Source organism: Pan troglodytes, chromosome 12, assembly GCF_028858775.2.
Source record: "Pan troglodytes isolate AG18354 chromosome 12, NHGRI_mPanTro3-v2.0_pri, whole genome shotgun sequence".
NCBI lineage: Eukaryota > Metazoa > Chordata > Mammalia > Primates > Hominidae > Pan > Pan troglodytes.
Genome location: NC_072410.2, coordinates 20,308,340 through 20,330,377, shown reverse-complemented (window position 1 = coordinate 20,330,377; position 22,038 = coordinate 20,308,340). Strand labels below are relative to the sequence as shown.

General features: G+C 40.4%; 1 protein-coding gene across 1 annotated transcript in view; it reads left to right on the top strand.

Annotated features, from left to right (window-relative positions):
• Nucleotides 1–22,038, top strand: part of SLC9A4 (solute carrier family 9 member A4) — a 60,867-nt gene that overhangs the window by 19,229 nt on the left and 19,600 nt on the right. Inside the window, exons 3-8 of the mRNA XM_001163482.6 lie at nt 11,058–11,317; nt 12,870–13,087; nt 15,696–15,898; nt 16,467–16,553; nt 19,837–19,907; nt 21,769–21,930. Coding sequence (XP_001163482.4) covers nt 11,058–11,317; nt 12,870–13,087; nt 15,696–15,898; nt 16,467–16,553; nt 19,837–19,907; nt 21,769–21,930 — 1,001 coding nt within the window. The remainder of the gene's footprint in view (nt 1–11,057; nt 11,318–12,869; nt 13,088–15,695; nt 15,899–16,466; nt 16,554–19,836; nt 19,908–21,768; nt 21,931–22,038) is intronic.

The window sequence follows — 22,038 nt, the reverse complement described above, 5'->3', positions numbered from 1 at the left end:
CATTCTATGAAATCTAGGCAGAGGTTCCCAAACCTCAATTCTTGACTTCTGTGCACCCACAGGCCCAACACCATGTGTAAGCTGCCAAAGCTTGGAGCTTACACCCTCTGAAGCAATGACCTGAGCAGTATTTTGGCCCCTTTTAGCCACAGCTGGAGCTGAAGCAGCTGAGACACACCGTACCATGTCCTAAGGCTGCATAGAGCAGGGGGGCCCTGGCCTCAGTCCAGGAAACCATTTTTTCCCTCCTAGGCCTCCAGCCATGTGATGGGAGGGACTGCTGTGAAGGTCTCTGATATGTCCTGGAGACCCTGGAGACATTTTCCCTATTGTCTTGGTGATTAACATTCAGCTCCTCATTACTTGTGCAAATTTCTGCTGCAGGCTTGAATTTCTCCCCAGAAAATGTTTTTTTCTTTTTTAGCTCATAGTCAGGCTGCAAATTTTCCAAACTTGTATGCTCTGCTTCCTCTTGGATGCTTTGCCTATTAGAAATTTCTTCTGCCAGGTACTGTAAATCATCTCTCTCAAGTTCAAAGTTCCACAGATTTCTAAAGCAGGGGCAAAATGCTGCCAGTCTCTTTGCTAAAACATAAAGAGAATTACCTTTATTCCAGTTCCCAATAAGTTGTTCATCTCCATCGGAGACCACCTCAGACTGGACTTTGTTGTCCATATCACTATCAGCATTTTGGCCAAAGCCATTCAACAAGTCTCTAGGAAGTTTCAAACTTTCACACACCTTCCTGTCTTCTGAGCCTTCCAAGTCTCTTGGAAGTTCCAATCTTTCTTGTCTTCTTCTGAGCCCTTCAAATTGTTCCAAACTCTGCCTGTTACCCAGTTCCAAAGTCACTTTCACATTTTTGGGTATCCTTATAGTAGTACCCCACTCTACCTGTACCAATTTACTGCATTAGTCCATTTTCATGCTGCTATGAAGAAATACCCAAGACTGGGTAATTTATAAAGGGAAAGAGGTTTAATTGACTCACAGTTCCACATGACTGGGGAGGCCTCACAATTATGGCAGAAGGCAAAGGAGGAACAAAGTCACATCTTACATGGTGGCAGGCAAGAGAGCATGTACAGGGAAACTGCCCTTTATAAAACCATCAGATCTCGTGAGAACTCACTCACTATCATGAAGGCAGCATGGAGGTAACCATCCCCATGATTCAATTACCTCCCACCATGTCACTCCCCTAACACATAGGGATTATGGGAACTACAATTCAAGAAGAGATTTGGGTGGGGACACAGCCAAACCATATCACCACTCCAGTTAGCTTCCATATCATCCACTCAATTATCCTTTCCCTACTCTTAGTTTCTATTTTTCAGTTTTTCTGTCCCACAACTCATAGTTGTTCATGGTCCCTCATTGTCCCTTAATCTATCTCATTGTATTTATCTAGTCATCTATTCCAAATCAATTATGTTTGTGACAGAAAAAACAGTTACCATAACTGCAAGCTGGGCAGAGGGTTTCACCTCAGACTACTTCCCAGACCCCAGTCTATAGATAGACTTCTTGAGGGTCTGTCTACTCTCACCCCTGAGTAGAAAGTCCCCTGTTAAAAGTAATGTAGTCAAACAAGACTAACCCTTCCTCAGATGCTATGTCATAGAATTTACCCTTACAGGGATCCATGTGCATGGTGGGGACCATAACTATCATGACTAGGAGGGTTGGTGGTCACAAAGAAAGGCAATTAATTATGATTAGGGCCTCAGCTATCAGTGTCAAATGAATCCATAAGATTTAATATTATGACTACAAAGAGCCTTCTTACTTTGGTTCTTAAGGACAGTTAAAAATCAGTACATTTAATGAACTGGCATGGCTATAAGGTTTCTTTATTTTATATGAACTGGTATAATGTTAGCCAAAAGTATACTGTAAAAAGTTAAGGATGTTACTGTAGAGCACCACTAAACATGATGCAAAAAATCTGGCCAATAGATAAAATTAAAATAGAATTCTAACAAGTATTCAATAAATAAAAATGAATGCAGGAAGAGACAATAAACCAGGAGTGAAGGAAGGGAAAATAAAAAAATATACAGTAATATGGTAGATCTAAAACTAACCATAACAATATTACATTAACTGTTAATGGACTAAACGCTCCAATTAAAAGCCAGAGATTAACAGAACTGATTATAAAGCAGGGCTCAAATATATTCTATTTATAAGAAATGCAATTTAATTATAAAGGCATAAATAAGGTGAAAGTAAATGGATGCAAAAAGATAAACCAAGCAAACAATAAGCATAAGAATGTTGATTTGGCTACGTTAATATCAGTTAAAAGACATAAAGATAGAAAGTATTACAAAGATAAAGAAGGATCTATCATAATGATAAAAAAGCTGACTAATCAAGAATACCTAAAAATTGTACATGTATATCCACCTAATATTAGTGCAACAAAATACATGAATTAAAAATTGACAAATTGAAAGGCAGAAAATGACAATTCTATAATTTTAGTAGGAGATTCTAATACCTTTCTCTTAGGAAATGATACTAAAATTAAGTAAAATATTAGCAAGGCATGGAGAATCTGAATATTATCAACCACCTTGCCCTAATTCCTATTCGTAGAATATTAGGCCCAACTACCACAAACTCAACATTATTTTCAAGGGCTTATGGTATGCTTAATAAAAATGGCCATACATTTGACAACTAAAGAAGCCTCAATAACTTTAGAAGCCTTGTTACCATACAGAGTATTTTTTTTTACACAACAGAATTAAAAATATATTTAAAATATCTAGGAAAGTCTTAATATTTGGAAATTAAAAAACAAACTTCTAGATGTTTCATGGTTCAAGAAAGAAAATAACATTTTAGATATCTTTTAAATAACATTAAAAAGTACTCCCAAAACAGAAATACTTCGAAGTGAATTTAACAAAGATATGCTAGATCCTTTCATTGAATATTATAGAACATTGCTGGCAGGAATTAGAAGACCTAAATAATGTCATATTCATTAATGGAAGAGTAAACATTTTTAAGGAATCAGTTTTCTCCTATTTGATCTATAGATTCAATAAAAGCCCATCAAAATCCCAGAAAACATTTTAGTAGAAACTGACAAAGCTGATTCTAAAAACCTGTTTGGAAATGTGAATGACCTAGATTACATGAAGCAGTGTCTAAAACTAAAGAACAAAGCTGAAAGACTTATTTGATGACTTACTATAATGCCATGATAATTATAATAATTCTACACAAATGACAATATTAATTAAAGAATAGAGATATAGACTATGAAAGAGACTGGAGAGTTTAGAAATAGACTTACATATACATGGCCAATTAATTTTTGGCAAAAGAACTAAGGCAATTCAATGGAAGGCAAAGTCTGTTCAACAAATGGTACTGAAAAACTCTGGTATCCATGTGGAAAACATGAAAATCACCCCTAACCTCAAGCCATATTTAAAAATTAACACAACATGTATCATAGATGAAATGGAAAAGGTATAATTATAAATCTCCTGGAAGAAAACATAGGAGTAAAATCTTTATGACTATAGAAACAAAGACTTTTTGACCTTGGAGTAGTCAAAAGACAGGAAAAGCACAAATTAAAACACACACAAAAAAGAAAAAGCAATGAATTGGATTTTATCAAAAGAAAAAAAATGCTCTTCAAAATGCACAATCAAAAAAGCAAGCTACATATGAAAGAAAACATTCACTATACATGCATTTCACAAAAGACATAGAGAATATGGAAATAATTTTAAATAATTTTAGTTCTCAATAAGGCTATAAACAGCTCAATTAAAAATAAGAAAAAGATTTGAACAGATACACCATAAAAGATGATATATTCATGGCCAGTAAGCACATGAAAATATGCGCAACATAGTAATCAGGGAAATGCAAATTAAATCACAGTGAAATGCCACCCATCCATTCAAATGACTAGAATTTAAAAAACTGACAATATCAAGTGCTGACAAGGATATGGAGCAACTGGGAATCTCATACATTTCTGGTGGTGTTCTGCAGTAGATAGGGTTTGTCCAAATCTACACTGAAAGTCCAAGGAAGCTGAGAGGCAGAAAAAAGGGAGGGATATACCTAGTTTTTTAGAAATAAACATTTAGCAGAGACTTAGGAACAGAAGCTATGCTTTTGTCTTTAGCAGTGATGAGACAATATGGTGGAGCACTATGCCATAAGCTCCCAGACCCAGGGCTTATATACCATAGAGAAGGAATGTGTAGGACAATTGTAGGGAAAGGCAAGAATGCTGTATAAATCTGTCTATGGGCAGAATTTATGGGCAAAGTTGTTTGGGCTTACTGTACTTACTTCACTTACTGTAAATCAAGGGCACAATTTATAGTATGTGCTTTTACAAAAAGAACAGTAGATAAAACAGAAATCTTAGAGGCATTCCCAGAAGTAGGATTAATCAGAAATCATCGTGGTGGATTAGCATCCAAGATGAGGTTGCTTCAGGCTCCACAGGTGGGTATGTAAAATGATATGATGACTTTGTTTTGTTTTTATTCTATTTTTGAGAGAGAGTCTCGCTGTGTTGCCCAGGCTGGAGTGCAGTGGCATATCTCTGCTCACCTGCTCACTGCAATCTCCATCTCCCAGATTCAAGGGATTGTCATGTCTCAGCCTCCTGAGTAGCTGGAATTACAGGCACATACCATCACACCCAGCTAATTTTTGTATTTTCAGTAGAGACAGGGTTTCACCAAGTAAGCCAGGCTGGTCTTGAACTCCTGGCCTCAAGTGATCCACCTGCCTCGGCCTCCCAAAGTGCTGGGACTACAGGCATGAGCCACCGTGCCTGGCCTGACATGATGACTTTGAAAAACAATTTGGCAGTTTCTTAAAACTTTCACGTGTCTACCATACTACCTAGCCATTGTACTCCTAGGTATATACGCAAGAGAAATGACAACATAGGTCTACAAAAAAGGCTTGTACATGAATGTTCACAGCAGCAACATTCAAACAGCCAAAAACTGGGGAGTTGGGAGTGGACAAATATTCATTAACAAGTAAACAGGTAAATAAATGAAGAAAATATGCCATAACCAGATAGTAGAATACTACTCAGGTATAAAAAGGAAGGGACCGCTAATACCTGCAACAACTTGGGCAACTCAAAAACATCATGCTGAGTTAAATAAGCCAGAAAAAAAGAGTTCATAATTTATTATTCAAACTGTATAAAATGCAAATTAATCTATTGTGACAATAATAAATTAGAGATTTCCTGGGGCCAGGGTCGGAGAGAAGGATGGACTTCAAATGAATGAGGAACCTTTCAGGGTTCTTGGGATTTTTCTATATCTTGACTATGGCGATGGCTTTATGAGTATCTACAATGGCTGGAATTCATTCATTTTAGATGAAGTTTATCATATGTAAGTCTTTCCTCAATAAAGTTAACAAGAAAAAAAATGTCAGCACATTTGGAATTGACTCTTCACCTCTGCTGAGCCCTGGTCAAAGGACTAATGTTTTTAGTCATTGTGTGAGTCTCTGTGTGTTAAAAGGGCTTTGCAAACTTTTACGGTGGCATCAGCTAAAGGATCATAATTATTATAATGTTGGAAGGCTTGGAGAATCTGTTAAAGGTAACACAAAAGGACCGTTTGCTGAGACAATGAGTGAAGAGGAAAAATCTAACCTTGTTCTCCATGGGGCTGTGGACATATTTGAGATTTAGCATTGGCTGAGCTTTTCCCTTCAGTGTATAAAAGACACACACACATTATTGTGACTTGAAATGAACCCAAAGAAAATCTTTTGCAACTATAATGTTACCCAGAGCCTGGTAATTTGAAAGGTAAGAACTGTTTTTCGTGCAGTAGTAAGGATTGTGATTGTAAATGCAGTCTTCTTAATTATATGTACTACTTTAGCTTCTGAAACTGCCATGGCATCTTCCTGGCAGGGCACACTGGTGTCCAGAGACAAGCCTGGCCCAATTGACTTTCCCAGGCCATTGGGACAGTCTGGGTAGCTACTAATAATCTAACAAGCTATGTAAAAGAGTTTTAGTTTGTGGCAACAATATTGAAATCTTTGAGTCTCGGTCCTATTCTCTGAGTTTCCTTTGGATTTGAGAGTCAAATAAACAGGTTCCACTTAACCTCATTCAGACTTTCCTTTTCTGGGATTGTGGGGAGTGTGTGACTCCTCACTGTGGCTTCGCTCCTTTCAGTGTGAGCTCAACTCCAACAGTGCAATACTCAGGCCTTCTAAGACCCATATGTGGCAGAAAGTGAAATTGGACAAACAAACTCACCGAGTCAAGACACAACCACTGAGATTCTTTTGGATTCATTCAAAATCATACGTCACATTTTTTTTCAAATACTCAGCCCAGGTTTTCTTAAAGCATGGCTTCAGTTTGTTTAAATAAAATAGACCAGGATTTTAGCAGTTTTGTAAGGTGTGATTGATACACAAACAGACCAATAGATGTTGTCCAGGTCCTTCATGGATCAGACACTCAGAGTGCATTAAATGTACAAGAGTTTTACTAAAGAAACTCCTGTGAGGGAAAATGGGGAAGAAGCCCAGGGGGATGGGAGAGCCCTCAGGTCGCAGTGCAGAGTGATTCCAGGGGAAGGAGAGAGGGAAGGACAGAAGCTGGATGGGACTGTCTTTGCTGCACTTCTTAGAGAGTTTATTAAGCTCATCAGGAACCCACAGGCTAAAACACGTATCCAAGGAGTCCTTTGCCTTCCAGGAAGGGGCCTATCTCAGTGTCCCTGCCAAGCTCAGGCCTTAGCTGAGAATGGCAGATGGGCATCCCCGCAGTTAGAGATCTGAGGGGCTCTGATGGCCCCAGATAGAGAGATGGATGATAGACAGCAGATGGATAGATGATATATAGATGGATAGATAGATAGATAGACAGATAGATAGAATTAGAAAATACATATCTGTAGTAGTTTTCTCTAGGAGGGATTGTGGGACATTTGTGGGGGTTTCCCTTTGCTCTTTTGTTTCTGGACAATTTCTACACTTTTTCATGTATATTCTTAACCAAATTCAGTTTAAGATTTCTGCAAGTCTTTCTCTTTTTAAGTAATTCTTTTCCTAATACGAGAAATTCACAATGTTCATGGTATGTGTGTGTGTCTGTGTGTCTGTTGCATGTGTCTGTTGCTTGTGTGTCTGTTGTGTGTGTCTATTGCATGTGTCTGTATGTTGTGTGTGTACTTGCTTGGACCCATTGGCACCAAGCTTTCTGATTCTTCTTCATCTTCCCCAGCTTCCTCTCCTCCCAGAAAATACACTAGAAACTTATCTTTGAGGGAAGAAGGCAAGCCTATTATAACCTTCTGCCCACATTCCCTTATCTAAACATGCTTATTGGCTGCTGGTTACTTATTACGTTGAACAGTGAGCACTAATTCGTACACTCAAAACCTGCATCCTAGGCTCTCTTAAGAAACATGATTGAACCATTTGGGGAATAAGCCAGAGTTTAAGACCTTGTAAAATTCAAAATAAAATTATTTGTGCTCTGAGAGATTTATAACGAAAACTTCTAGTCTGTAATACAAGTTAATTTCACAGTATGGTCATTTTGTTTATAAAAGCTGTACTGGGTGGAATAGTGTCCCCTCAAAAATCCATGCTCACCTGGAACTGCAGGATAGGATCCTAATTGGAAACAGTGTCTTTACAGTTATCCTTATTGAAGGCGAGCTCGCACTGGACTATGGTGGGCCCTAATCCAAAGCCTGATGTCCTTATAAGAAGGTGATATGACACACAGAGAAGACCAGGTGAAGACGCAGGCAGGGACTGGAGTGATGCACTCACAAACCTAGGAATGGTGAGGACTGCCGGCAGTCACCAGAAGAAGCTCATAAGAGGCAAGGAAGGGCCCTCCCCTAACGCCTTCAGGGGGCGCATAGCACTGCCGACATCTCGAGTCCAGACTCAGTCTCCACAACAGTGAGAGGATACATTTGTGTTAATTTGAGCCACCTAGCTTGTGGTACTTTGTCACAGCATCCCTAGGAGAGTCATATAGGAGTCAAGGTGACAGAGCCTTATGGTAGAGGTGCTTGTGGACAAAAATCTCATTAGCAGAGGGCCACTGTGCAAACTCCTCGTGTGGCCTCCCCCGTCAACAAAGTGTATTGTCAATGAAACTTCCTAGATGAGGACTGATGACACCTGAGCTACTTCAAGACATGCCCCTCACTGCCAGCTCACATTCCCAAGCCCAGGGCCACTCTGTATGATGTTTGATATCTGCACATAAGGGAGTAACAAAAAGTGTACAGTTACATGGTGACTGCAGCATAAATATGTCCATCCCATAACCTCCTGCTGCTTTTGCTTCTATCTGTCCCTAGAGGACAGCTTCCCTCAAACAAACGTGAGGCATTCTTTAGAAGGGAGAGCAAGGAGAAGGCCTTTGTCATCAATGCACTCTGACTGTTCATGATTATGAAGAAAACAGGACAGCAGCTTAGGGACAACTTTGCACATGAGCAATCATTTACTGCCAACCTCTCTGTGGAAAAGCAACAATCTTTTTTTTTTTTTTTTTAGTAAGATAGAATTTCACTCTTGTCACCCAGGTTGGAGTGCAATGGTGCAATCTCAGCTCACGGCAACCTCTGCCTCCCGGGTTCAAGTGATTCTCCTGCCTCAGTCTCCCGAGTAGCTGGGATTACAGGCATGCGCCACCATGCCTGGCTAATTTTTTTTTTTCAAGAGATGGAGTCTCGCTCTGTCACCCAGGCTGGAGTACAGTGGTGTGGTCTCAGCTTACTGCAACCTCCACTTCCCGGGTTCAAGCAATTCTCCTGCCTCAGTCTCCTAAGTAGCTGGGACTACAAGCACATGCCACCATGGCTGGCTAATTTTTTGTATTTTAGTAGAGATACGGTTTCACCACGTTGCCCTGGCTGGTCTCGAACTCCTGAGCTCAGGCAATCTGCCCACCTCGGCCTCCAAAAGTGCTAGGATTACAGGCATGAGCCTAATTTTTTGAATTTTTAGTAGAGATGGGGTTTCACCACGTTGGCAAGGCTGGTCTCGAACTTCTGACCTTAGGTGACCCACCCACCTTGGCCTCCCAAAGGGCTGGGATTACAGGCATGAGCCACCACGCCCAGCCAAAAACAACAATCTTTTATAATGAAGGTGATGTTATAGGGAATCAGCAGAGGTCGGGCTTACAGAGGACCTGGAGGGGCCAGAACTAGCTAGGAAAGGGGCTGGGGGAGGAATGGCTTCCTGCAGGCTGCAGACCACAGCAAGGGGTTGGTGTGCACACAAAGCAGTGTGTGGTTCTTTTGAGTCCTGAGGATGAAGCCAAACCCAGAACCCAAGGGCTGTCAGGCCACACCCAAGATCAGTGGTGACACTGATTGTCACTCAGTGGAGACACTAAGTGTCTCCATAAGGAAGATGATTCCCATCTTGGAGAGATCAGAGTCAAGCAGAAGGCCTGGGTGAGCCTGGCAGGGTGCAGCATGAGGGGCCACAGCCAGAGGGGCAATGAGAGCCAACTGTGAAGGTGAGGGGGCATCATCAGTTCTAGAAGGTCCACACAGTCCATCTATGCTTCTGCAGCACGCAGAATACCATCACGGCCACGATTTCATTGAGTTTTAGCTTCCGTCCTCTGCTCTGATTTTTTGCATTTTTCCTGGTGTAGATAGATGCTAAGAGGCAAGCACTGTGATTTCGCAGGACTCTTCAGGGGCTGATATTCCCAAAGGTCTTCATTTTCTGCAGAGATCTTCATTCAGCTCTTCTCTATGTCTCATTACCTGTACACCTGCTGCTGCTTTTCAGGAGCTAGATCATAGTTCTGGGCTATGGAGTGGCATGAAATAGTGATAAGTAGATCCCTGCAGCTTCAAAATAAATGTTGAAATAAATAGGGAAATAACATGAAAATTCAGAGTGTGTGTCACATAGGCTAGAGTCGTTTGGGGGATTCGATGAAATGATGTGTATGGAGGGTATAACGGTCTAGGTGCAATCAGGTAAGATACACCACATGATAGGTTAAATAAAAAATGTGAATGCATTATAAAATGTATTAACTATAATAAAGGCATAACTATAAGATATTAAGATATAAGGAAACTCTCTATGTACCCTAGGGCTGAGGGAGGGCCCCCAAGGAAGGACACGCTTGGGAGGGGTTCACCTTTTACTGGAGAAGGTGTGGACTGGCCACTGGGTAGCAGAGAAGTTGGCTGCTTTATCCAGACTGGAGTTGGTCTGGAGTTGGTGGGCAAACAATCGACCACCCTCCGGAAGGCAGGCAAGGCCAGACATCAGTCAGCAATCCCTGTGCCAGGGCTGCAGTGGGAGCCTGCACTTGGGAGATGGCAGAGAATCTTCAGAGGAGCAGGCTGCATGGGAGGACGGGGAGAAGGCTCTCAGAGCGTGGGCTGCTCGGGTGGAGCCCTGGGCCACAGACATGTGGCACGTGGGTCATGCTGGGGCTTTTTGCAGACAGGTTATCACCAGGCCAAAGCCGCAGGGTTGCAGAGGGATCACTTTCAGGGCCTGTGGCTCAGGCAGGATCCGCTGGAGTTCCTCACACCCACGTGGCTGACTCTCCCCACAGGCCCCAGAAAAACTGCAGGAAGGCCCTTCTGCCTGCACCTGAATGTCCTTTCTAGGCCCTCTACGGACAGAGCTTAACTAGGTGCTCACTTTAAGGAAAAATTGCTTAAAGGAATTCCATTGTCTATTATAGAACACAAATGGAAGGGTTCATTTGGAGTCTAGAGGCAATAAATTAACTGCCACTGAAAGCTTTGCAAAGAGACAGGCACGTAGTAGGTGCTCAGTGATTGGAAGTTGTGAGTATTACACTTTTTATTCAGTGAAACCGTGTACATCTAAATTATTGGGAATACAGTTAAAAGGCAGTCATCTTAGTATTTTTTGTTGTGTAATTTATTTTTGTGTATTACTTAACTAGACACAAAGCTGAGAATGTGCATGCAAAGTGTTCCTAGTTTCTATTCATAATTCATATTTGTTTACTCTCTTTTTTGCCTAGGTCTTATACAATATGTTAATTGCCTTTACAAAGATGCATAAATTTGAAGACATAGAAACTGTCGACATTTTGGCTGGATGTGCCCGATTCATCGTTGTGGGGCTTGGAGGGGTATTGTTTGGCATCGTTTTTGGATTTATTTCTGCATTTATCACACGTTTCACTCAGAATATCTCTGCAATTGAGCCACTCATCGTCTTCATGTTCAGCTATTTGTCTTACTTAGCTGCTGAAACCCTCTATCTCTCCGGCATCCTGGCGTGAGTACAAACCAAGGATCAAGTCACATAGTAATAGAAAGAAAGTTTAGAACCACATCACATGAACCACGCATCTGGGAAAGACATAACCAATGACGCTAACCCTCCAACATGTTGCAGATTTAGGATCTTCTAAACTTTTATAAAACCTGATTCGGGTTCTTTGTCAAACCAACGTTCTTTCCAATGTCTGCCTTCATCTTCTTCTTGTGATTTGCCTGAGGAGGAAAGCATAGCAATTATCACGTCAATTTAGAAGGCTCAGGAAAGCTGGTACAGAGAAGATCCGGGGAAACTTCAAGGTTAAGTGCTCATCTCAGTAGTGTGTTTTTTTCCTTGAAAAGTGTTTTTTTTGTTTTGTTTTGTTTTGAGACAGAGTCTCGCTCTGTCGCCCAGGCTGGAGTGCAGTGGCACGATCTCGGCTCACTGCAAGCTCCGCCTCCCGGGTTCACGCCATTCTCCTGCCTCAGCCTCCTGAGTAGCTGGGACTACAGGTGCCCGCCACCACGCCCGGCTAATTTTTTGTATTTTTAGTAGCGACGGGGTTTCACCGTGTTAGCCAGGATGGTCTCGATCTCCTGACCTCGTGATCTGCCCGCCTTGGCCTCCCAAAGTGGAAAAGTTAATTTTAAAGTTGAAGAGAGGCATGCACGAGGGACTGACATTCCTGGGCTCTGCCTTCTGCTGTGCCCCTCAAACCACATCACGCAGCCATGGCTCTTCAGTGTGGGATGAAACTAGGCAGATGGGATAAGACTAGAAATCTACATTTCCTTGCTCTAATGAAAATATTTTTGAAATGCTTATCCTTATGTCCTTGTATCCTTGAGATGTTTATCTTTGAATGAGGCTTCTCAGCTTGGCTTATTATATCTGATGATGTTGTTTTCTGTATGGCATTATCTTTCTTTCCAGCTATTCAGGCAGATACATTTAATTTTATTGTAGAGAAATACCTCTTTCAATTAAATGTGATAGTGTAAACTCTAGGCATCTGTCACTTTCCCACCTGGAAAATGATCAAAACTTCTAAGACAAGGCAAGTTTCTTTCTCTTTCCCATACTTGCTTAATGGCTCTAGAACAGAAATATTTGAAATAAAGCCAATAAAAAAGAACCTTGCATTGTCTTAGAAGTTTTGATCATTTATGGCTGGATTGGAGGAAATGAGAACCTTGAAGAATTATTCTGTTATTTTGGTTTAAGGCAGAGTAACGCAGAGAGTGTGAGTTGGGACTGACAAACTCTTCGTGAAGAGGGCAAGAGGGAAGCATTCTGCATTGGGTGTGCCCATGCGAATTACGTGTCCTTTTATTTCACCGTGCCACGCCCACCTTCCCACCACATTCACCTTTACCTTGTAAAGATCTCTTAGGGAGGGAAAAGAGGGAGAAAGAAAATCTGCGGAAAATCTGCAGCCACAGAAGGGAATAAGGGAGATATTCCTGCATCAACACGGGCTTCATGCATCTGTGGCATTGCCTGTGGGGAGGGCGTTTTGTGGAGGGGGAAAACCTCATGGATTTTCTCTGAGACTCTGCTCCTTTTATAGAATCACAGCCTGCGCAGTAACAATGAAAAAGTACGTGGAAGAAAACGTGTCCCAGACATCATACACGACCATCAAGTACTTCATGAAGATGCTGAGCAGCGTCAGCGAGACCTTGATCTTCATCTTCATGGGTGTGTCCACTGTGGGCAAGAATCACGAGTGGAACTGGGCCTTCATCTGCTTCACCCTGGCCTTCTGCCAAATCTGGAGAGCCATCAGTAAGAGACGGCAGGGCTCCAGAGTCTCCAGTCCTGCTGCATTTTCAGTTCTCTTATTCCCTTTCGCAATGTTAAAACTGGAGGACTGAGTAGATGCTAACTGGTTTTACTGGTTAGGGTAGACTAGGAACCTGGTCGTGAGCAGGAATCTTTTCTGTTTGTTCCCTCAGTCAGCTCAAAGTAATTAGTGGTTGATAAGGTTCTGCACTGAAGCAAGGCTGGGGCAAGGAGTACTTTTTTTTAATTGAAGAAAGAAGTTTCACATCTACCTATTTAAATATAATTCAGTCAATGGAAAAATACATGTTTGTTACTTTTTATTTGGAGTTGCACCAATGTTTTTGGTTCCTAAGACCAACATATCCCTTGCTCTTCACTTCTTTGCAGATTTGTATCCTCTTGCACCTTAAATCAGATATGGATTATAAACTGTGGGCATTTATTTACACTTTCACTATAGGATAAGTGAGATCTCACAAATTGTATTCTATGGAAGACAAATACTGATAGAAAACATCCCCCTAAATAGTATAGGTGGTTTCATTTGAGGGTTGAGTGCATGAATGTGTGATATATAGCAAACAAACAAATCAGAAAGTGAATATTTTTAAAAGAGCTTCGTATTAATTAGTAAGAACAACTTTAGAATGTAACTGGCATCACACCTGTAAAATGTAACTAATCTTTTAAAATGAGAACTAGTGGCTGATGATTTATCTTGTACATTTATGTTTCAGGAGCTAGAAAAGAACATTAAGCACTGAACTACAATATATGTGTTGCCTTTTGATTAAAAGCAAGTCTATTTTTAAGTGACTTGACTAATATTTGAAGCGTTATGTTAAATGACTTTGACCAATATTTTCAAGCCAATTACTCAAAGAGAAATTAGGCGAAATGGCTGATAACCTATCTTGAACATATTAAATTCAAATTCATTTAGGATGGGTTTTAGGCTCTAGAGGAGATTAACAAGAATACAGAAATATTAAAATATCTATAAGTAACTCTGAATATATATGTTTGTTGGGCTCCTTGGGGGAGAATAGAGGAAGCTGTGATACAAGTTTATTATCTTAAATCATTATCACTGGCCTTATTACAAACTAGCTGTTTGATCTTGGACAGACATGTAACTGCTCAAAATCGTCTCCCTCAATCACAGAATGATGGATTTGAAGAAATTTCTTAGTTCCCTTTCAGTTCTAATACTCTGGGACTCCGGGAATCTATAGGGGAGTAGAGCTAATGCCAAGAGAAGTAAAATTACAGAGCTTTAGCCCAGCCAACAAGAAAAGAAACTACCTAGGAGAGGATTTATATTGCAGGAACCTCAACATTGTTAATCCTTCATGATCCAGCTCAACCCCATACTCTTACAATTGAGGAAACTGATGGAAAAACCACCAAAACAGTGACAAAATTGGCCACATCACAGCAATTGACAGAGCCAGGTGTTGGAATCCGGTTCTCCCGCTCATAGCCTGTTCTCTTCCCACCCTGACTCATCACAACTAATAGTAGTTCACACTCGTGAAGGCTTGCTACATAAAAGGCTGCATCTTATGTTATTTATGGATGTTAAATTTATTTAACCCTTACATTCACATTCTGAGAGAAAAGCTATGGCTACCCCATCAAGCAGATGAGGAGTCTGAGGACAGGAAATGGTTAAGAACCTCGCTCAAGGTCACATGACTGGCATGGAGAGGAACCAGGACAAACACAACAATATTTTAAAAAGTAAATTCACTTATCTTTTGCACTATCCATGTGCCTATTATCAAAGAATGCTTGCTGGCAAGTCTGTATGACGAGACGCACATGAGGATGTGGAGAGTTTTATTCTACGAAGTGAAACTCTTCTTTGATTCATCAGAGCTTTAGTGAGGACCTTTCCTAGCAGGCACCACTGCATTGGTGGTACCTAGGTTATGTGAGCCGCTTGGGGATGAAAACCAATGTGGTAGAAAACTCCTCTATGTTTCAAGCAAGCTCTTCCACCCTAAACCTTCTGTTTGAGAAGCTCACTGACAGTAAGAAGCGCCCACTCACCCCCCAACCCTTGCCAACTTCCTTCCTTGCTTGCATTGAACCTCAAGAGGGACAAGCCAACAATAAGGGATTTGATTGTAGAGACCACGGTCTCTAAGAGGACCCCTCTCATTTTTAAATTACAGACCTCCTTTGGATACCCAATGAGAATATGAGATGATAAGAATGCATTTATCCCCCCCACCCACTCAACAATATCCTTGCTTTGACTAGTTTTGAAAGGCAGGACAAAAATTATGAATATAGATTAGAAAATATATGCCTTACATTAACAAAATCAAGATTTTATTAATTTAAACACATAAATGCAGGCACATACACACAACACGTGCCAATAAACTGCGGCGAAGATTCCCACCTGAAGTGCTACTGTCTCACAGCTAACAAAGTGAGAAGCCATAAAAGATACTCTACCTGGGATAGACAATCATGGGTGTATGATGGAATTAGGCTGCGTTGTTTGCAGGGCACACGCACACAACCTCAGTTCACTAGCTCTGTATCTCTGCTCGTTCATGATCCTCTGCTCTAATACATATTTCCCCCTTTCTAGGTGTATTTGCTCTCTTCTATATCAGTAACCAGTTTCGGACTTTCCCCTTCTCCATCAAGGACCAGTGCATCATTTTCTACAGTGGTGTTCGAGGAGCTGGAAGTTTTTCACTTGCATTTTTGCTTCCTCTGTCTCTTTTTCCTAGGAAGAAAATGTTTGTCACTGCTACTCTAGTAGTTATATACTTTACTGTATTTATTCAGGTAAGTAGATTTCCCTTATATTTAAAATAAATAGGTTATTTCAGGACAATGTAGTAAATTAGTAACATACAAATAAAGGCATTTTATCTGATCTTCAGATCTGTGCTCAATACCCAAACTAAATTTCTGGAGATTTCTAGATCATGTTTGTGACCATCCTTTAACTTCTAAAATGTATTGCCTTTTAATCAATACAGCATATTTATCAAAAGATTCCTGAGTAACAGGTGACTAATAGTCACTCCATATTTCTGAAAATGAGATTCCAATTAGTACTAGGTAGCACAAGTTTTTGTTTTAGTTTGGGAGTTAGCTCTTAATGAACTAATGAAAGTTTATTTTAATGGGTGAAACCGAATTCCTATATTAAAATACAGGCAGTATATCTATTTTTATTGCAGTACTTAAAGGAATGGAAAACTGAAATGAACATTGCAGCATTTATTCTGTAATAGCTAGTACAAAAACATATAGATTGGACATTCTAATAGTTTTGTTAATAAATTTGCTCTCTCTAGTGACAGTCTTCATTACAACAAAACCCTTTGTTTTGTTATTTCTGATCTAGGGAATCACAGTTGGCCCTCTGGTCAGGTACCTGGATGTTAAAAAAACCAATAAAAAAGAATCCATCAATGAAGAGCTTCATATTCGTGTAAGTTATCTCATAGTCACAATTAATACATTAATAAGACATTTCCCCTTTGTCACCATGAGACGTGTGCATACGTCACTAGACTTCATCTTTCCTCCCCCACTCTACCAAGAGTGACTGTATAAGTTTCCTATGGCTGCTGTAGGAAATTGCCACAAACTTAGTGCTTAAAACAATGCAGATCTATTGTCTTATAGTTCTGGAGGTCGGAAGTTCAAAATCCAGTTGTTGCAGGGCTGTGCTCCTTTCTGGAGGCCCTGGGGAGAATCTATTTCCTCACCTCCCACAGCTTCCAGAGGCTGCCTGTGTTCCTTGTCCCATGGCCCCTTCCCTCTTCAGAGCCCGCAAAGGCTGCGTCCCTCCAACAATGATCCTTCTGCCTCCCTCTTCCACACTGAAGGAGCTTTATGATCCCATTGCAGCCACGTGGATAGTTCAGGAGACTGTCTCCAGCTTAAGGTCAGCTGATTAGCAACCTTAAGTCCATCTGCCACTTAATCCTCCTTTAAACTAAACTACCATATTCACAAGTTCTGGGGATTAAGACATGGATATCTTTGCAAGGTCATTGTTCTCCCTACCACAGTCTGCCCTCTGTCTCCCAAAGATTCATATCTGTTCCACATGCAAAATATCTTCCTTCTATCCCAACACCCCAAAAGTCTCAATACACTGCATCATCAATTCAAAATCCAAAATATCATCTGAATCTTATCAGTTCAAAAATCCCAAATCTCAATATCTCCATCATCTAGAGCAGGGCTCAGTGAGGCTCTGGGTATAATCTATTCTGAGGCTCAGTTTCTCTTCATCTATGAATTTGCAAACTCAGGAAACAAGTTATCTGCTCTTAAAATATATGGTAGGACACTCATTGAATAACAGTTATAACTGTTGCCTTTCAAAAAACTATGGAGATAATGGAAGAAAAAAAGGAGTCATCGATACTAAGCAAACTTCAATGTTTCCTGGGCAAGCTCTATTTGGTTCCAAGGGCTGGGAATCCCCTAATCTCTTGCAACTCTTTGTTCCACCCTCTGGGTTCTCAACTTCACCCTCTGAATCATACTTCCTTTTTTTTTTTTATAAAGGTAGCATAAATTTGCAGCTGAGTAATTTTATCAGTCTATTTCTTGCTTATAGAATTGTGAGGGTCCGACACCTTTCTTTCATTTTGTCCTCCTTTTTTGTCCAAGCTGGTGGTGTTTCCATCAGGGTTCAACAGAGAAGCAGAGCCAGTAGGATGGATGGATATAGATATAGATAGATATAGATATAGATATAGATATAGATATAGATATAGATATGGATATGGATACGGATACGGATACGGATACGGATACAGATACAGATATAGATATAGATATAGATATAGATATAGGAAGAGATTTGTTGTAAGGAATTGTTTTTCACTAGTGTTAGGGCTGGCTAGGAAAGCCCAAAATCCAGGGGACAGGCCATCCAGAAGAGCAGGCTGGAACCCTCAGGCATGAGCCAAAGCTGCTGTCTACAAGTAGGATTTTTTCTTCATCAGGGAAGCCTCAGGCCTGTTCTTAAGACATTTCAACTGAATCAGTCCCACCCAGATTATCTGGGGTCATCTCCCTTAAGACAACTGATTATGGACTTTAATCAGATCTATAAAATACATTTACAGCAACATCTAGAGTACTGTTTGATTGAATAAACGGGGACTTGCCTGTCTAAATTGATACCTCAAAATACTATGACAGTGACTAACATTCAAAATTGTCCTGTTTGTTTCTAAAATCACTGTTCCAATGAAATATGGGATCCTCTGCCCTTTTTGAATATAGGAGGGGCAAAGGGTATTACTTCTTTTGCAAACATGTCCGAGTGGCAGATTTTAGTGAAAACATCCCAGTCAGACAAAGATGAATATGACATTGGGCATGGTTTCTACTTGTTTGTTTAAGTTCAGCACAACATTGAAGGGATACGACTGTGTACAGCTCCAAGGAATAGAAATGAGAACTAATGTCTGAAGGGTTATAGGTGGAGACTTCAACTCAGTTAATGAAAGAGCATTCTGACAATCATTTCCTGATTGGCACACCCGAAGCTGAAGTGGATGTGTCTAACCAGTGATTGGGAACATGTGGCATAGTTGCTGTACATGAGATTCAAGCTTTGAGGAGATAGTTGAACCTGAAAAATTTGAGGTTTCCTCTATCCCTGAGAATTCACCATTTTAATACTAGAGAAACTGATGAATGATGAAGTCTTCCAAAATCTACCCTAAAGTTCATGGTCAAAGTGACCTGGGAAATTTGGTTATTTAAATTCCAGGAAATCCTAATGAAAAATTTTCAAGGCCATTTGAAAATAATTAACAGTAAGGATAAGTAGTGACTGTTTTAAAACATGTAACAACTTAACATCTATCTTTATCTCCTATGATTTATTATTTCGACATATTGCATAATCCACCTAAGTCCATGGAACTTGGATATTTCACTCTTCTCTCATTTATTTTTCTTTTCCTCAAAAAAGTTATAATTTTTGGTAGAAGGTAGTGAATTAATTATTTAATAATTGATTTAATATTTCAATCTGTTTTTCAAAACAAAATTCAGAAGCCAGTATAGACTTCAATAATTTCAAATTTAAAATATTTGGAGACTAATTTCATGATTATTTTGAAGATTGCACTTTCTCCTAAATTTCCATAAACAATTTTGGATAAAACAAATGCAATATAATTTGCTTAAGTGGTCAAATGTAATCACCCAGATCAAACGAGCATATTAAAATGAGAGCTACTTTGTTATTCTATGTTATAGTAGAATATTAACAGAATTATATTTTCAGAAATTATATGATTGGATAACAGTGTGTTCTTTTCTTCTGCAATGAAATTAAAAGTAAGTTATTACAATTATTTAATAATATCTTAAATATGATATATTTTATTATTATTAATTATCCTCCGAATGATTTCAGTAATGAGAAATTTCCTAGATCATTCTAGAAAAGTATTATCCAAAGCAAATGCCAGGTGCCCTGTTTTCATTACGTATTATGTGAATTATGAAGAAACTTATCTACAGAGTCTTTAAACCAAAGTTGAAATTACTATGAAATTACTATGAAATTACTATGAAAGGCATCAAATATTTTATTACATGAACACAGTGATAGAAAGTCAGATAGGCTCCAGAAAATTAAAGCCTCCTTTGTTTTTTAAAGTGTCTTAGTTGTCCTGTGTGTCTTTCAGAGTTCGCGTTTCTCCGGCAATCATTTTCTTGTGTTTGTTTGGCAGCTGATGGATCACTTAAAGGCTGGAATCGAAGATGTGTGTGGGCACTGGAGTCACTACCAAGTGAGAGACAAGTAAGGAGGCTGAGGGTTTCACTCCCTGACAAAGGAGGCTGAGGGTTTCACTCCCTGACAAACTTCTAAAGGTTCCATTGGAAGCTGGGCATAAAACCAGAGAGAATTCAGGGAATGGAGACCAGGAAGATAAAGTGTTCCTGAGCCATCCCCTACAGGAAGCGGTTGAAAGTCCAGGGCATGCTAAGCCTGGAAAATGAAGAATTGTCAGGTGGAAGACGCAGTTGACTTGGTGTAGGTTGTTTCAGAGAGAACTAGTACAGCTAGTGGGTAGAAATTAGAAAAGTAATATTTAAGTTAAAAACAAGGACAAGGTTCCCAATGATAAGATCAGCTCTACCACGGAATGGCCAGCTTAGAAAAGGAGTTTAGAAAGGGAGCTTAGTGCCTCCCTAGGAATCCTGGCAAGGGATTCCTCCATTGTTGGGGAGGCCATGGTGGAAGATCTTTAAGATTCTCAAATATAGTAATTCTTTTTTAAAATGCCCAAATCCCTCTTCTTCACCACATCTCACCTTTCAGAATGTATTGTTTTACTGGACTTAGTTTCCAGTTCAGGAGGGAGGTTGCGGCTAGAGTTGTCAGTGAGTAGCTGGAAGCTCACTGAGGATGGGGCTCTGAGAAGCTCTCGCTCTCGTGGCGCAGGCAAGGAAAAGAAAGTGCGGAAGGAGATTGAGAAGAAGTGGTCAGAGAGGCTGGCAGCGAAACAGGAGCGAGTCAGGGTGTGGAGGGCCCAGAGGGAGGACCCAGCACGTCAGGAGACACAAAGCATCCAGTATGGGAAGAATGAGGGCAGCCTCTGGAGTTGAACAGGACAAGGTCAAGGCGAGCTCAGTGAGAAGAAAGTCAGGGAGGATGTTATGGTTGGGGAGGTGATTACCGTGGGCTGAGAATACACAGGAACCGTGGCTTCTCATGAGGGCAGAAAACTAGAAGACAGAAGATCGACCCAGTTGGAATAAGAGGAGGCCTGGTCTGAGCCGAGCTCGGACAGCAAAGCTCAGGAAGCCAGCCCCTAACCCTGGAGGGGCTTAGCTGACAGAGCTTGTGCACCTCACAGACCAGGAAACCAATTGCCAGATAATAAACCAGCAGCCCGGAAAGCTATGTGCCCCTCTGGAAAATAAAGCAGGCGGGCAAACTACTCTTTGAATGTAAAATGATTGAAAGTGTTGAAAATTCCAACTCCAAACAAATGGCTGACTCTGAAGGCACCATATGCATAGCGCAGCTCAGTCGAATGGGCTGGCCAGAGGTTCCTTACAATAGTCAGCGGCCATCAGTCTCGCCTATTCAGAATCTCCATCATTCAGGCTATTGGGACATACGTAGGGTTTTTTTCTTCCCCTTAATTGGTAGGATTCAAAATGATCTGCAGCATAATGGGGCAAAACTACTGTAACTACCGGGCCATTTAAAGTTATTGGGTTCTGGTTGAATAGGCCAGTATTACTGTAAGTGCAGCTGCCGCTGTTATGCGCTATTAGAATGGAACACTTGTTCAAAAGCTTCAGCCCCCTCATTTCTTCTCTTACAATTGGAGCTGAGCTGGGCTGGGCCTCCCCCGCGCCTCACTTATGCACACTTTTTGCCCTGATTGCAGCTTGTCCCTTCCTTTTGTTTAGCTGATTTTCAATGTATTCAGGCCAGTAGGCCATTCTTTTTTTTTTTATTTTAAAAAATGCATAAATACTATGAATTTTTTTAAAAAATGTGTTCAAATGCTATGAATTCCAGGCACTGTCCTGATGTTTCTTCAGAATAAAGTTAAGTAGTAAGTAGTTTGTTTCAAGAGAAATGCATACTTAACGTAACACATACAGACGTTCAAGATTTCCAAAATGTTGGTTTTCATTTTTAGGTTTAAGAAGTTTGATCATAGATACTTACGGAAAATCCTCATCAGAAAGAACCTACCCAAATCAAGCATTGTTTCTTTGTACAAGAAGCTGGAAATGAAGCAAGCCATCGAGATGGTGGAGACTGGGATACTGAGCTCTACAGCTTTCTCCATACCCCATCAGTGAGTCATATCTGTTCTTTGTTCTAAACTTTCACTGTCAGAATTCCAAGGGACACTGACTCATTGCCTCATTTAAAGGTATACGAGGAGTAAAGAGGCAGAAATATA